This window comes from Electrona antarctica (assembly GCF_951216825.1).
Source record: "Electrona antarctica genome assembly, chromosome: 9".
Classification (NCBI taxonomy): domain Eukaryota; kingdom Metazoa; phylum Chordata; class Actinopteri; order Myctophiformes; family Myctophidae; genus Electrona; species Electrona antarctica.
This window is the reverse complement of record NC_136790.1, coordinates 39,712,217-39,729,785: the sequence shown is the minus strand read 5'-3', so window position 1 is coordinate 39,729,785 and position 17,569 is coordinate 39,712,217. Positions and strand designations below refer to the sequence as shown.

General features: G+C 47.0%; 1 protein-coding gene across 1 annotated transcript in view; it reads right to left on the bottom strand.

The window, feature by feature from the left end:
• Positions 1–344: 344 nt before the first annotated feature.
• Positions 345–17,569, bottom strand: part of bsnb (bassoon (presynaptic cytomatrix protein) b) — a gene marked incomplete at both ends in the record, with an annotated part of 76,055 nt that continues 58,830 nt past the window's right edge. The window contains 7 exons of the mRNA XM_079510730.1: positions 345–400; positions 2,067–2,222; positions 2,357–2,468; positions 2,623–2,904; positions 3,058–3,599; positions 3,992–5,987; positions 9,493–15,861. Of these exons, the coding sequence (XP_079366856.1) occupies positions 345–400; positions 2,067–2,222; positions 2,357–2,468; positions 2,623–2,904; positions 3,058–3,599; positions 3,992–5,987; positions 9,493–15,861 (9,513 nt within the window). The remainder of the gene's footprint in view (positions 401–2,066; positions 2,223–2,356; positions 2,469–2,622; positions 2,905–3,057; positions 3,600–3,991; positions 5,988–9,492; positions 15,862–17,569) is intronic.

The window sequence follows — 17,569 nt, the reverse complement described above, 5'->3', positions numbered from 1 at the left end:
GCACGCACGCACGCACGCACGAGCGTGCACACACACACACACACACACACACACACACACACACACACACACACACACACACACACACACACACACACACACACACACACACACACACACACACACACACACACACACACACACACACACACACACACACTAATGAGAACTTACTTTCAGTATAACATGAGGCAGCTGCAGCTGGAAATATCCAATATCATGAGTTTAAGACTCTGGGTTTGATGTGGCGTCCATCCATGCACTTTTAATGTTCTCAGGTCCTCTTACTCATATATTGAATCACCATGTTGATGAAGAATTTGCTCATTCTTAAATCTCGTTCTTCATGTGGTCATGTCTGGGGAGTTCAGTGCTGGCGAGGCATCGTTTGATTCCAGTTCTGTTTGGCGAGAGAGAGAATTTACACACAACATCCCTATTCTCGGGCGAACATTCTATGAAAATACACTACAAGTACATAGTACTTGTAGAAAATACATCTACAAGCTCACAATATATCACAATGCTCTCAACGCAGTGTTGTGAGCTTGTAGATCAGCTATTTTATATCAGCTATATAGACAACAGGAAAGGCCCTAGTATACTCCTGGGGGACACCAATCATGCAGCTGAGCATACCACTTGAATGAAGTATTGTATCAGCTGAATATTAGCATAGGTACAGTTGGGTGCCACCGATATTGTCTCTTATCATTTGACCCATTTAGGCCTGACCTCAAAATTATAAAAAATCCTTCTAAATCCTCCAGTTTTCTGAAATAAATATTTTCACGATTTTTCAAAAATAGCAGACCTACAAGCTCGTAGCGCGCCACTCGGTGGCGCGCTATGAGCTTGTAGATCTGCTATTTTTCAATAGCTAAATTATAACATAATGTTTAAAACACCAAAAGGGGTTCCCGCCCAAATTGGGTTAACTGTCCTTTTGCGCAGATCACGCAAACCTCAGCAAAAAGAAAAGGGCAATATCGATGGCCTCCAACTGTAGGTAACACAGATGTGTGTCTGCTTAAACTCTAGAACTCATTAAGAGCACATTCTATTTTTACAAGAATCAGATATCACACCATTCAATTATAATTCGAATATAATTTACCTTTCACTGCCTTGGAATAAAAACACAATTTTCTCATGGACACAAGATCCAAAACTGTCAATGAATATGTTCATTTCTCATGGGGCTAGTTAGCCCATTCAGGCCTGACGTCGAAATTTAAAAAAAAAAGTTTTCTAAATCATGACAATTTTCGGAAAGATTTGAGGCACATTTTAACGATTTTTCAAAAATAGCAGACCTACAAGTTCATAGCTTGTAGATCTGCTATTTTTCAATAGCTAAATTATAACAATGTTTAAAACACCAAAACGGGTTCCCGCCCCAAAATGGGTTAATGGTTAATGTGGTTAAACGCTAACGTGACATGGATGCGTTCCAGGTCTCAATGGATTAGTGGAGTTAATGAGATACTCACTGATGCAGTGAGGAGATGCAGTTCCTCCATTTCCTCTGTGATGTTGAAATGTAATAAATGCTGGTAACAGTTTCATAGGTTTTTCCAGTACAAAGTCATCAATCCACCTAATTTCCACTACCCATTTCCTGAAAGACAAAGACCATTTCTTCAAATTGAATACATCCATTATATTTCTTTCTTTCTTGGAGTTTACATAAAACATTGATTCATGTAAACATTTATGTAAACTTTAAAAAGTGTGTTGGCTAACATGGAATCAGTTGCTGTGTTTACCTACCAGCCTCTCTTTAGTTTACCAGAATGAAGTGAACTTCTTTCCAAGGCTTCCCAATGCTATTGGAATGAAAAGGGGGAAATTACTGTACCTGACATGTTTTGTACAGCAGCTTAAATTCCACAATAGATATTCATAACACAGATAGTGTGTCAATAACAACCAAGGCCAGAACAATGGGTATACTGTAGGTCGAAAAGTATGTCAGATATACGCTAAAACCAAACAGTTTGACACAAGTAATTCATCCATTCCGGACGTCCCAAATTGCATTAATCGTGTATGCGCAGTCTTACCATCTCCCAGCTTCCCCGCCTGCTCTGCTGCGCCTCCTGAGAGGATATTGCCGAGGAGTGGGACATTTCCTCCTTCAACAGGTGCCTGTCCTGCTGGAGCAGCACTGCCTATCCCTGCAGGCTTACTGCCGATCCCAACCGGGGCTGCCTTGGAACCTGAAGATGATAAACAACACAGAGTTCTAAGTCCAACTGACTGGATGTATGTTTGATGGTCACGTCATGTTTGGGATTGTTTGGTTGTTTGTTGTGTGGTTTGGATTTGGATCTATGACAGAAGGGAGTCTCACCGATGCCTGCTAGTGGGGGTGTTGCTGTTTTGCCAGGCTGAGCCGCGGCTGTGGTTGCCATTGTGGGTTTCGCTCCTGTGACAGCTGCTGCAGGTGGAGTATCCACTTTTGCCTGTTGTTCATCAAAAAGACATAACATAACAGCAATAAATTACCAAGAATGTACAGTACAATAATTGAGTACAGTAGCATATCACCCTACAGATTAAGTTATGTGCTTTTGTAAGCAAACAAAACCAAAGCAGTTTCTAATGTGGTGAACTGACCGGTGCAGTTGGTGGTGGTGTAGGACCTGCTGCTGGCTGGCGTCCTTGTGGTGGAGTCTGTTCACGCTTAGGCTGCTGCTGCGGTGGCCCTGCTCCTACCCCAGCAGAGGCTGGTGTGGGCTGTGGTCCTCCCGCAGTGGTCTGAGGCGACTGGCTTTGCTGCGGCGGTTGCTGCTGTTGTGCACGCTGTTGTTGGGTTGGCTGAGCTCCATCATGTGGCTGAGAACCTGGCTGTCTCCCAGACTGGGTCTGGCCACCTGGCCGCTGCTGTCCAGCTTGGCTCTGAGACGACGGCTGCTGCTGCTGCTGTTGCTGCTGCTGCTGCTGCTGCTGTGGCTGTGGCTGTGGCTGCGGCTGTGGCTGTGGCTGTGGATGTGGCTGTGGCTGTGGCTGTGGCTGTGGCTGTGGCTGTGGCTGTGGCTGCTGCTGCTGCTGCTGCTGCTGTTGTTGCTGCTGCTTAGGCCCTGCAGAAGGATCCTGTCTCCTGGAGGATGTGCGTTCTCCCGGTGGTCTCTGGCCCCTCCCTCCAGTACCCTGGTGGTGGGGGGATGCGGTGTCACGAGAGAATTCCCCAGAATCTCTGTGGCTACCCTGGGAGGTCCGGGCGTCCGGACCCCCCCTCCTCTGTGCAGAGGAGGAGCCTCTGCCATCCGAGCGGGCGGAGGGGTCTTTGGGGTGTGTCCTTGAGGAGCGAGAGGCCCTGGGTTCTTCTGAGGAGTGACGAGAAGAGCTGTGCCTCCCAGAGCTGCTACCATGATGCCGGTGTTCTCGCGATGACGTAGAAGAGGGTTGTCGCTGTTGGTTGTACTCGTCCTGGACCCAGTCTTCCTCTGGCGGCTCGTCATAATCATGGTATGTGTGCTTCGTGTTACCACGCCTACCTGTTGCGGACTGACCTGCGCTTCCATGGTGTCTGGAAGACCGTGGCTCCCGTGGCTTCTCAAACCAATCAGTCTCCTCTTGGCCCAAATGATAGGCTTTTTTAAACCAAAAACAGAAGATTATCAGTCAATGCATGTTTCATTTTAATGTGCGGACGGGACTGGCATGCATACTGAAGCTATGCATTAAGTTGAAAAAACTTGCTCCATGTCCAAAAGCCATGCAGTTTTTGTAGAACAAATACGGAAAAAAAGAAAAAAGAAAAACAATTGCAAGCTCAAAGAATTTTGTAAAATCACAAGACAGCACTTCAAAATGCATGCAAAGAAAAAGAAGAAAAAAAGAAGAAAAAAATACACATCCATGTATTAGCATACATGTATCTTGCTGTTGATAATACTCAAGACTCAAGCATGCAGTCACTTTTCAAGCAGATCAGCAGAGTGAATGGGTAATCGGCGGGGCGATAGTCCTCAGCACCAGTTACCTTCACTGTCAGAAACGGCACAGTGCATGTCATCTACGAGGTAGGGGTCGTCCGGCTTGTAGACGTGACTCCTGGGCACGTCCTTCATGTGATCCTGTACATCTGGCAGGGAATGACTGGAGCCATACTGGTTCCTCACATCGTGGGGGTCAGAGCCCACGGGCTTCCCCACAGGGCTGAGTGGACTCTCCTCCTCCGAGTTCTGGCTGCGCATGGGAGGCCTTCCATTGCGGCCGCTCCTCTGGGAGCGCTCCATGGCGTCCCTCTCGTAGGATTTGCTCCTGTAGCCCGGAGCTTCCCGGGACGAGATCTTATCCATGCCATAGCCAGTAGACCTGGACCTTCCAGAGCCATACATGCGATCTTCTCCCTCATAATAGTTCTGCTGATCATACGATGTCTTCTTTTGCCCATATGTACTGTCATCTTGGTGCTTCTTGGATCTGGACACAACTGTACAGCTGCCCCCTGTCGATGTGGTCATCGTGTAAGAGGCCAGGTCGGATTCTACATCCCGTGCTTCCTCAATAGGGGAGAATTTAGAAATCTTCTGCTCCATCGTCTGTTTCCTGTGCTTACTACGTTTTGTGGAGACGACCGCCGGGCCCAGATTCTTCGAAGATAGTTTCTGGGTGCCAGAGCCGCTACGCGTTGAGGGTTTATTATAATCCTCGTAGTAATAGGAAGATCCTCCACTAACTGTGGTGCTGGTCCGGCTATCCTGGTATCCTGTAGGCCGGCCGTAAGCGTCCACAGATTCATCATAACGTGCCGGGCCATTCTCACCATAATGTCCTCCAACAGGATGACCTAGAGCGTCAGGGGCTTGGTTCTCCTTTGTCAACTCGCTGATGTCGTCAATCATAACATAATTCCTGGGGATGTTCTGCTCCAGGTTGGACGTGTAGAGGCCTTCGGCAGCGTAGGCAGAGGTGGGGCTGTCGGCAGAGTGACTTAAGCCAGGCTCTGGTGGCCGATATTGCCCATATGCATTGCTATAGACCGAACCATAGCCGGCATCTGGCGCCGACGTAGCCACCGAAACCGCTGGGTTACTGATGACCTCATAGTTGGTGGGCAGCTTTTGCTCAAGGTCAGCTAGAGAGGTCTGCCTCGGCCTTTGGTGGACTGTGAGGATGTCTGCCTGGGGCTGGAAGGGGAGGCCAGGTTGGTAGGAGCTGTGACTGGGGTAAGGCAGGCTCTGGCCAGGCATAGGGGGGCCAGTTGGTGGGAAGCCCTGGTGAGCATGCTGTTGCATGCCGAGGTCTGTCTGATAGGAGGACTGACCATAGACCTGGGAGGAGTAAGCTCCCTGGGCTTGGTAGCCAGGGCCTGGTGGAGGATGGGGCTGGAAGGTTCCAGGTTGGGGCGCAGAGGAGTACTGGGGAGGCTGGAATCCTATTTGTTGGTAAGCAGTGGCTGGCGGTTGCGTGGGCTGTGGTTGGCTTTGCGGGTATGGATAAGACATGTAAGAAGACGTTGAGGGGTACTGGGCGGTTGGGTTGAGGTCATTGGTAAACTGGCTGAGCGGTGCAGTGCTGGGCCTGGTCAGAAGGCCATTAGCATCATAGGTCCCTGTCGCAGCCACCATTCTGAGGTTATTGAGCTCGCTGTCAGACATGTAGTCCCGGGCGTCACCCATACACCGCAGGTACGCCAGGTCTCTCCTCTCCCTGTCCTTGACCATGGTCTCCTTCCGTTGGTGGATGCCCAGCTCTAGGTAGCGCAGCTTAGCGTCGATCTCCTTCTCTTCCTCCTCCAGCTCGGCCTGCTGCTTCCGGAGCTTGGATGACTCCTGCTCCACCGCCTTCAGCTCGCTCAGCAGGCCCGCCTTGGTGGCCCCTTGGGAAGGCCTGGGAAGGACCCTCTGGCTCTGGGACATCCCCGGAGAGATGTACATTTGGGCAGGAGTGACAATGGGGAGAGGTGGCTCCTCCGGAGGTGGGCTGGGGAGAGTCCTCTTTACCTTTCTCATCAGAGAGTTCTGCTGCTGCAACTGTTAGGAGTCAAAGAAACATCATCAGCAAACATCGATGCTTTCATGGAGATCTGACTCACTACTACAGTATGTATACACTACGTGTATACACACACACTAAGTGGGTACTTGCGTTTTTGCACTGAGCCCAGACTTAGGCTAGGGGGCATTCAGATTCATATTTGTCAGATTAGCACGTGCTGAATAACCTTTTTATTATTCAGAGAGCCATTTCAGAACTTCACTTAGTACACACTTCACTTAGTACACACTTGATTTGATGGCATTTCTGGATATCTAAAAAAGCTAATTGACACTTTTGATTCTGTCTGCAAATGACAAACAGGATTTTGTGAACACCCCGATTCAGTATTTAGATATTTGATATTTCATTTCATCAGACACGTCCCCTTCCTATACAAACCCGTATTAATCAAAAACACCCATTCTTGGTTCTGGTGACTCATACTACCGGAGTAGATGATCAAAATAACCACTTTTTTAGTGAAATATCCCTTTAAGGTTGTATTGGTATGTATGCATAACCCCATTATTCAAAATATAGAATAGACTAGTGGCCAAATATTACTCCACTACAAGTGATATATATATTTTCTGAGTTGTTTCTTTTAGTAGCAATATTTGTTTTTATATAAAGAACATTGTAACCAGTGATGTAAGAAGTACTCACATGTTTTACTTAAGTAAAAGTATCAATACTTAAATAAAAGTAAATGTCTACTTCAGTAAAAGCACAAAAGGTATCAAAAGCAGAAATGCAGAATGTCCCATGTCATGTATAAATAAATAATAAACTTTTGAAAATAGCAGCTCTACAAGCTCCCGATGCATCACATTGCGACACTAGTTTTTAAATGTATCTAGGGTTGAAGTGGTTAATGTGTATTTGTAATAATATTCAAACTCTACAAAGAAACTTGTAACTAAGGTTTTCAAATAATTGGGGTAGAGTAGAAGTACTCTGAGATGCAGTGGAGTAGAATTGTAAAAGTACTGAAAACTGAAAACACTCCAGTAAAGTAAAATAAAAATACCCCAAAACTGTACTTGAGTACAATACTTGAGTACATTTACTTTACTTTATAGCACTGCTTGTAACTCTCTGAAACTACCTAATGAACAACACATTGACTTTGTACAGCCACTATGCTACACAAGCATACACTAGCCCTGTGGTTCTCAAACATTTGTCATGGGAAGGACCCCCAAATTGATGTGTTTTAGCATTAGGTCTCTAGCAGTGAGTGACAGGTGAGAATTCTCAGCCTGGTCAAACTATTCACATTTGAATTAATATAATTAGTTAAATGCTTCCATAAAATTGGTGATTCTAAATGAATAATGTTGCAATTTATTGAAAACTTAAGGGTTATATATATATTTATAAGTTATTGAAACCTACCTACATTTATTAAAATCATTTGTTAAAAGGCTACTCCCAGTATTAACGCTACTTTTTACATTTCTATAATTGTCATCGATGGCATACAATTATTAAGCATTCATTTCACTTATAGCGAAGCAAGAGTAATTCAAGCATACAAATCTTTATACATGTATTTATGCTGGAATCTCTACTTACAAATTGCTCGCATTCTGTAGACCCGAAAAATCTTGTGCAAATTTAGTAAGCATCCAAGAGAGAGCCATTATTTCCAACAATAACGGTGGCACAAAAGCCAAAGAATATCCGAGTTCCCTGTATAATTTCTGTACGTGTGCTCTCCTCTAACTGGTTTTGCTGAGTGCAAAGGAGTATGAATTAAATTTGAACAGCTGCTAACAAGCAGGAGGACAGCAGGGCACTACCAGGAAGCGTACACGTTGTGTGTCCCCCTGGCATCTCTTAAGGGTTTGCCAGATATAGAATAGAGCAAGACAGATAAAGGGAGAGAGAGAATGAGATGGAGAGAAGGGCAGAGGGAGAGAGAGATGGGCAGACAAACAAAAAGAGGTGATAGAGAGTGAAGAATGAGGAAGTGATAAGAAAATATTGTTGCTGTCAAGCAGAAACATTGTATTCCATGTGCAAAACACTTACTTTTCAGGAAATGGAAAAAAATAACCTGTGTATGCAATGTACTAATAATTTTGTAACATAATTGTTAATACCTTTCATTGGTTAAATATTATAAAACTCACAGACGGCCATAACGTAATGTTCAATAATTTCAATAGGCCTAATAAAAATAAACGCAATACTAAAATTAAAAATGATTTAATATGGACATGCAAGGATTGTGCCAGTCAGCAATGATATATAACATATTGTAAAAAACTAAAAAAGCTTTCCTGGTATGGACAGCTGCTCTCCTGAGAACATTCTGTCATTTCTTCTGATGCCAAACAGTGTGATTCACCCACTGTGACCTATTCCCCACTCTGCCTTTCTAATGCTCCATTTCTTCCCACTCAAATAGCCTACAATGTGCGGGGGTGTGTAGAGGGGGGTGACATATTTTGTCACCAATCAATCATCAGCTCATTATTAAATCTAAATTAATTCCACATTCGTGACATATGTCAGATAATGACAATAATTCATCTGTGAACTGAATCTGTATCTTTACACAATTATGTATCACAATGAGGTAATACTACAGATTTAGGTAAACTACAGATTTTTGTATGTGAGATATGAATGGCAAAAACTTTACTTAGGTTAGTTAGTTATCTAAAAAAAACAAAATCACACCCGTGTGAACTGAGTGGTGTAAGGTCTTATATAGACTGATCAGCTGTGGTCTGACGTAATGTCTGACGTAATGACATCACACCCGTGTGAACTGGGTGACCATAGCAACCGTGCTCATTTTTTGGTACGAACAGACAGACAGACAGACAGACACGTAAACTAACAAAGCCAGTTGTAGGAGTGGTTTACACCACTCAAAAGGTTAAGAACGGTTTACTTGAATATTCTCAATATGTATTTTTCTTTTTTCCATTTCTTTTTTTATACCCCCTTTTCTCCTCAATTTAGTCATTATGCCAATTGATTCCTTCCTACACACATGTACGGTATGTGTTGTCTTTGTCAGTGCTGTTGTATCTTACTGTATCCTGTATCCCACCTGTCAGGCTGCCAGTGAGGAGCCCCCACTGGGAGGACATAGTAGAGCCTTCACCTTACTTCTCCCACCCAACACTCCCCACTGACAGGTGCTTCCCTCGCCCATAGAGGTACATGTAGTGACAATCCCCACACCGGCTAACCTCCCCTGAACATGGGCCAGACTCCACGGTGGTGGTCATCTACTCTTTTCTTTGTGGGTTTGGCACTGTTAGTACTAGTAGTAATACACTTGATCTCATTGGGGAAGGTGTGCTGATCTATCTATAGCACTCTGCCATCTGCCTCCTATTCCTCTGAATATGATTAAATATGTAATTGATATATGGTGATCACAATCCTGAGAACACACTATTAACAATTTGCATATTCAAATATACAATGTAAAAGAATGTTGTTTAAAGGAAAGACTGATTGGTGATTTCATACCTGACTGTTGGAGAGAACCTGCTGATGGTAAGGGGAGAACCTGTTCTTGGCTGGGTCTTCCGATGTGGGGCTGAGAGGCTTGGGATCCGACATAGAGCGCTGCACACTCTTAATGGGCCTCGGGAGAGTCTGGTGGCGCTGGGGGGAATCAGCGGTGTAAGCCTTCTGCTGGGGTGTGACATGTGCCTTGTTGAGCTTCTCCTGGGAGGCAAATGTTGTCTCCAGCATGCGATGAGGAGACAGCGGAGAAACAGGGGAGTACAGCACTTGGGGGGATTTGGGGGGGTGGCGAGATAGAGATTCATTCTGTTGCTGATAGCCAATTTCCAGGGGGTCTGGTTTCCGTCTCTCGAACTTAGCCACTCCCTGGAGTCGTGGGGATACTGGATCAGTTGGGCTAGAACCCACCATATGTAGACTGGTGGAGTATGGACTAATCGTTGTAGGCACACTAAGTTGAGGAGCAACCACGCCCTGGGACTGGGCCTCAGGTTCCGTCTGGCAGGCCAGGCTCTCTCCTTTTTGGGTCCGCTCAGGGGCAGCTATGTAATGTAAGAGGTCAACCTTTGAAGTCTCTGCCATTGTTATGTGGATCGCAGGTGAGACCCTACCTAGCTGATCTGGTTCTGTCTGGCATGAGGAGTCATTTGTGGTCTGAATAGCAATACTTGACGAAGATACTTTGGAGGAGCCACCTGATTTATTGTCAGCACTGGAGTCGGGGTGTTTGGTTATGCGTGACCGCCTGCGCCTCACTGGCTGCTGGTCCCACTCTCCCTGGTCCTCTTCATCAGTCTGCACACTGCAGTCTGCGATCCGCCTGGTTCTCCTGCGCCTACTAACAAACCTGTCTTCTCCGTCTTCCTCATCGGTTTGCACGCAGCTGTCAGTAATCCTCCTCACAGAGTCTTCCTCTTCGCCATCCCTCAGTCGAGGCATGGAATTTTGTTTTTTCATGAGCCTGGACTCTGGCTGGTCATCGCTGTGCCTCAAAGACATTTCTGAGGCAGAGCTATGAATAGGCCTGGAAGCCATCACTGCTTGCACGACCTGTCCGTCCTGCCAGAACTGGACGCTTTGTCCATCTTGCTGAATGACACGACCGCTCTGGTCACAGATAATGAAACCTTGAGGAGGAACCCCTCCAACAACCACAGCTCCTTGTATGGCATTCTGCGCCGACGTTGCCGCAGCAGCTGCCGCGGCGGATACTGCGGCTGCCTCTGCCGCCGCAGCGACGGCCATTGCTTGCACCGCTGCCGTCTTCTGCCTTTTCTGCTCCTCCAGCTGCTGTTGCAGCTGCTGCTGCAGACACTGAATCTGGTCAAGCTGCATCCTCTGCTGGGCCAGCTGCTCCCTCTGCATTATGAGCTGGGTCTCCCGCTCTGCTTGCTGCTGGTGCAAGACTTGCTGTTTGATGGACTGCAGTTCATGGATCTCATGCTGCACCAGCATTTGTTCTTTCTCTCTGTGGCGCTGGAGCTCCATGCGGTCTCTGTCAAGTTCATCCTGTAGGCGAAGCTGACGCAACTTCTCCAGTTCCACCCGCTCTCGCTCAAGCTGCAGCATATGTTCTTGTTGCTGACTCAGACGCGCCTCTTCTTTTTCTTTCTCCGCATCGAGGGGTTTGGTGGCAGGAGTTGCTATAGTAGTGACTTGGGCTGTGGACTGCGGCTGGACCTGTGGCTGTGTTAATGTCTCAGGTTGAGATTGAGTAATTGGTTTAAGTTGCGATTGGGACTGAGTCAAAGCTAAAGCTTCAGTTTGAGTGGGTAATTCTTGTGTTTGTAATTGTGATTGCATCTGGCCCTGTAGCTGCTGCGAAATCTGTGGCTGAACTTGAGCTTGAGGGAGTGATGTTACATGATGTACTCCCAGAGACTGGGACATCTGTGGATCTGCAGGCTGATTTGATGTTTGTACAGCAGCTGCTGGTACGTTCTGTGCTGCCAAGTTAGAAGTAGGTTGGCTAGGTGGTAATGTTGAATGTGCAGCTACAGTATTTAAAGGCTTTCCAAGGTAGACTGCAATCTCCTGCTGACTAGAACTCATAGCAGACACACTTCCTGGGGCAGGGGCAAAAGTAGGATAATGGTTTGAAGGAGGGTAAGCGTATGGTCCCTGTGTGGATAGAGGCATCCTTGGAGTCACTTGAGGCAATCTGGTGAGGCTAGCGAGTGGTACAGCAGTTACCCCTGTGGGATAAGGTCTGTAGATGCCTCTTGGCATGGGACGCAGGACAGAGGAAGGCTGGGTGGTAATTGGCAAGGTAGAGGCTATAGGAGTGTTAATGGTGGAGTACATCATGCCATCGGCCCCTCTCATAGCAGCAGGATACAAGCCTCGTATGCTTGCCTGTCTAGCATTAATTAGGTTTGTAAGGGTTTGGCCATGAACAGAGGGACGGCCATCAGGACCATAAAGTAAATTTGCTCTAATTAAATTAAGCCTCTCCATAGGACTTCCTCTGCCGGCTCCATACATCAATTCAGGGTTGCTATAGCGGCTCCCATACTGGTCCATTGAGTTAAGGGCTGCACACATCCGACTGATCTCCTTGGCAGTAGTTGCACTGTACTGTGCCAGGTTGGCATCGGGTGCTCCAGTCAGGGCCATACGTGGGCCATAGCTGTAATCTGAATTTATATTTGACATGGAACCATAGCGACGCAAGGGTAACGCAGGTGCCGAAACATCTCCTTGGTGGCGCAAGTCTGTGTATGATCCATACTGTGCACCCATCCCCAGGTATCCACCCTCGTAAGCCTGAGTCATGTTGCTCAGATCTACTGCGATTCCCGCTGGGTCATTCCGCTGATGGTGCTGAAGGCCAGCATCAGTCATGGAGGGCAGGTTGGTGTCAGACATGGAGGGCTGCATTCTTCCTGATGGTGGAACGGGTGCCTGATATGACCTGCATTCCACTGGTACTCCCTGCGTGGCTGGCGGTGCTGCCTGCTGCTGCTGTTGTTGGCCAGCGCTGTAGTGCGGGGCAGGTGGAGGGCGGGTACCTTGAGGTGGCTCAGCAGTGGGGGTTTTAGGACCCGAACAGCTGCCAGCAAAGGGTAATTTGTAAACCACATCACAACAAGCCACTTGGTTTTCTGGCTTCATCTGCCCAGTAAGATCCAGTACCTGAGGAGGGGGAGGGGGCTCCTCTCGCTTCACCAACTGTGTCACTGTGGCCCCCGCGGATGCGTTAGTGTCATCCAGCTGCACCATCATGACGTGAGGCTTTCCTGTGGACAAGTTCATTACCGTGGGCTTGTTTTTCAAGTCTAAGGCGGCCCCTCCTTCATATATCTCAGTAGTCCCAGAGGCTGGTTGTGTTTGTAGGGGAGACACTCTAGGGATGGCACTAACAATTACTACAGGCTGGCTGCTACTTGTCTGACTTACTACAAGGTCTTTTTTCAACAGCAGTGGCTGGACCTGATTGGCTAAGTTGTATCGTGCAAACGAGGACTGCTGTTGGTGCTGCTGGAGCTGCTGTTCAAGTAGCTGCTGTTGCTGTAAGAGCTTCTGCTGCTGTAACTGCAGCTGCTGCTGCTGGATGCCAAGGTCCTCCAGGCACGCGTCGATTTTGGGGATAGACGGGTCTGTAATTGGTGGTTTAACTTGAGTTAGACACATGACTGAATTCATGCCTTGCCCCAGGTCCACACGGTTCTGCGACTGTGGATCACCATACACCATCGGCTGCTTGGGTTGGGAGTGGGACATAAACATAGACGATGCAACTGTGACACTTACTGTCGTCGGGGTTGATACACAGACATGTGGTTGCTCTTGTGCATTGAGGTTCATTGGCAGAAGTGGCTGTACTGCTGTGTGCCTAGTAGATGGTTGCTCTGATCCTAGAGAGTATCTCCTTGTGTCAGTGGCCAGCGATGTTAAGTCCATCCCGTGGTCTGTCATTATAATTGGGGTAGGCCTCACTTGGTAGGCTCTCAGATCCATCACATTACCACTTGATTGCATTTGGCTCTGCCCTACAACATTAGAGGTGCCTGGAATATTTGATATTTTACATAGAGAGATATTTTCCGTAGACAGAGATACACGGCTGTAGGTGGTTGTAGTGGTCATTGTGCTCATGCCGACATTCACCTTTTCAATATTGTGTGACATCTGGGAAGAATGTTTAGGGGATTGCTGTGATGGGTGCATTAGTGGGGAGGTGGGGGAGCCCATTGATGCAGGCTGGGAATGATACAAGGGCTTACTGATGGCCTGTGTTGGTGACGACAAAGGGGAAGTGGACGAGTTCACTGTGAGGGGTTTGGCAGGACTAGTTGTTTCAGAGCCCAGGGTTATCACCATCACTGGCGAATCTTGAGAGGACTGTTGGCGCGCAAGGCGAGGTGACATTGCTCTTTGGGGTGCATGAGCTGCTCCGTGAGGTGCTGCAGGAGATTGGCCACCGGGTGAAGGAGGCAGTTGCCTGCCTGTGGGACGTGGCGTTGGCGAACTGCCTGTGGGATGCGGTGTTGGCGAACTGCCTGTGGGACGCGGTGTTGGCGGATGAGTGGGGCTGTGTGTAGGAGACGGGACAGGGGACACTGGGGGGCTAGGACTCCCGAAATAGGAGAAGACTTTGGAGGTGAGGGAGGACGCTCCAGTGGACGCTGCAGCCTGTGCTTGTCCCTGAGGACTCGTCCTGCTGCTGGGAGAGGCTGTGCCTCCTGCCTGGCGAGGAGCTGTGGTGGTTTGGTTACTATGGGCTTTGGTTGTGGTGCCCGACATCGCGGCAACGGCTCCGATTTTGGCAGTCTGCGACATCATCCTATTTTGGGTCTCCTTAGACAAATGCTGTGCTGCATGCATCCCTGGTGCTCTCGGGTCACTCCCAGGTGAAAAGGAAACAGGTGCGTTCATCTGGGTGGGGCTGGAGCCAGGGGTTAAAGGAGCTCCACTTTCGAGATGCTGTTTACTCACCGACTGAGGCCCTCCTCTCTGCTGATTGGCTGCTGGTTGGCCTTGCGTCTGCATTAGCTCCGCCTTCCTCATCATCTCCTCATAGACCTCTTCAGCGCTTTTTAACGTTTTGTCTGAGGGTGAGGTTGCCATGGTCTTGTCGGTAGGAGAGTAGAGAGACGTAAAGGTCGGGAGGTTTCCACCGATCATCTCGAAGCCCTCTGCCTCCGAATCCATTGAAGGGGAGTACTCTGAGCAGGAGGATCTGTGGAGCTCCTCCATCTCCGCTGCCTGGCGTAGCTCCTCTGTGGGCGAGGCATCCTCGATTGGGGAGAGGTTGCTGGGTGGGGTCTTGGATCGCTCCCTGCGTCTCTGTGCCCGCAGCTCCTCCTTGTCCCGCTTTGTCTTCCGGGCCGTGCTGCGGATTCTCTGCTGTTCCAGATCTCTCATCTGCTCTTGCTCCCTGAGCAGCTCTTCCTCCTCCCTCAGCTCGTCTTCCTCTGAGGAATCCTCGATGGTAGGCAGGAGAGGGCCGTGGGAGCGGTGCCGAGCCTTCCTCTGCTGTTTGGCTTCCTCCAGCCGCGCCCTGCGGCTGGGGCTGCTGTCACTGTCGTCCTCCATGGATGACACAGATGTCGGTGACGTTCCAGAGGTGTAGCTGGGGGTGGTGGCGGGGAGGGTAGAAGAATAGTCCCCCCTGGACCGCTCCTCTGGAGAACCAGTCAGGCTCTCCATCTCCAGTTCGGGCTCTCGTAGGTCATGTTCGGCATTGAGCTCCATGTCTCGGTTGTAGCTGTTGGTGTTGTTCAGCTCGATCGTCTTGAACCGCCGGAGGCCTCCTTGAGAGGCCAACATGCCTTCGTCACCTTCACTGGCCTTATAACCGCTGTCTACTCCTTTGGTGTCCTCCTCAAAGCTACTGGAGTGATGGGTGAGCCGACGTCTCTCCTTCCCCTGATCCCCACTTTTATGTACCTTTTTAACTTTCTGAGTTCCATATTCCTCCTGCTCCTCTTCATCAGCACTCATCTCCATAATTTGCCGTCTCATGAACTCCTCATCTGTCATGTCTTTATGCGACTTCTTCTGCCTAACTGGTAACGGTGACAGACCACTCTCGCTGCTGTCATCCACATAGTCATGACGCAGTTTACAGCTGAGTTCTTCCTCTGATTCTTCCCTTGCTGCCTCCTCATCAGAGTTGTACTCCCGGTCCTGTCCAACAGACAGCGAGTGTGGCCTTTGTTTCTGTTCTGACGCTGTCTTTGACTCCAGCAGGGGCCTCATGGAGCTTTCTAGTTTGTTGATCTCTGACGGGCTGGAGGCACCTCTTTCACTGAGCTTGATTCCCTCCTCCCTGATCTGGCCTGTGATCTCCCCCTGGGAACTGGAGATCCCATCTGAGGAGTAGCCGGTGTCACTTAAGCTCTGTGTACTTGATTTGTTGGAATCCTGTTGAAAGAGAGGGGAAAGAAAGAGGTCAGATGTCAGACATCATTTATCCGTGAATTAATTAATGGCAAAATCTATTACAAGCCTGAGTGAACACTTTGTAGACCACTATATTTCCATACTCATCAGCAGTGACACATTTATAAGCTTATTTTATAAGATTATATGGGTTGGGTGGGGAATAAAAGCACTGGAGCTTATGCAAAAGACATACAGTTGTTAATACAATTCTAACAAGACATTAGAGGGAAAAAAATGCATTTAGCAAACACTCTGACTGAAACACCAGAACTTAAAGGTAAAATCAACCCAAATTCCATTGTGATATGGTAAGAAATGATCTCTGTTTTCAGCATATTCCACTGAGGTTGGGTTTTAGTTGCTATTAGTTGTAAAGGACTGCTAATGTTCCATTTTGTCCCCACCTTCATATGCTAGAGAACATCTCAACTCTACATAATTATGTGAAATGAGTATCAGAAATTTCTTTCTGAATAATATCATAAACACAGCAGTACCAGAATAGTAGAAGGGTTAAACATTTTCAGTTTGTTTCTTTTTTGCAATGGAATTTAATTTAGAAACAAATTAACAAATGGACAAAATCTTTGGCATCTTTTTTACAATTTGGGTTGAATTTATCATGTATTTGTCATGTAATGTAATGCACACATACAGTAGATGGCTGCATAAACTGACACACAAACAGTGGTGGAAAGTAACTGTACATGTACTGTAGTGTACTCAAGTATACTGTACTTCTTTACTGGAGTATTTCCAGATTTCAATACTTTTCTACTCCACTACATCTCAGAGACAAATATTGGTATTGTACTTGTATTTGAAAAACCTTTGTTACTGGTTACTCTGTAGATTTTAATTATTACAAAACAATAAAACATACAATAACTATACATATTTAAACTGTGGCTATTTCAAAACAGATCTACAAGCTCACAACGCATCGCGGTGCGGCACAGTGTGAGATTGTAGATCTGCTATTATAAGGATTTTAATACATTTTGATTTTATATAATGATGCCTTGTGAAACCGGACATTCTGCATAATGTTTTAGGTTTGGTACTTTAAGTACATTTTGATGCCAATACTTTTATACTTTTAATTTACTCAAGTACAATTTGAATACCAGACTTTTACATTGCAGAATTTACTTAAGTAATAAATGTGAGTACTTTTTCCACCACTGCACACAAAGTGAAATAGACAGCTGATCTGAACATAGGAACATCCACAGACAAATGTCACTTGGTTACATGCTTTGTTATCGTCTTTGATGCATTCTCCATTGCATTCTTCGAACCGCTGAAGAATAATGAGAATTCATGGACATGCTCAAATATCCACCAAAGGTTCATTATGACACAGATAAAAACAAATGGATAAAAAGGCAAAGTGGAGGAGAAATGAAGGCTGAGGGTGAGAGAGGTGACCATTGTGATGCATGGATATGATGTAGGGGTGCAACAGTACATTTAACTAATCAATTGAATTCATTATAAGCTTTATTTAGCCTAAATGGCACTTTTAATGGCACTTTTAACTGGCATCCATATTTTGGGCATATCATTAAAGTTGAAGATCTTCAAAAATAGTTTCCGCCAGGTCAGGTAGGTTATTGTGGGCCAGCAATGTTTGGAATGTAGTCATTAGAGAGGTGAGTGGAATCTGTAGAAGTTGAGGGATTCA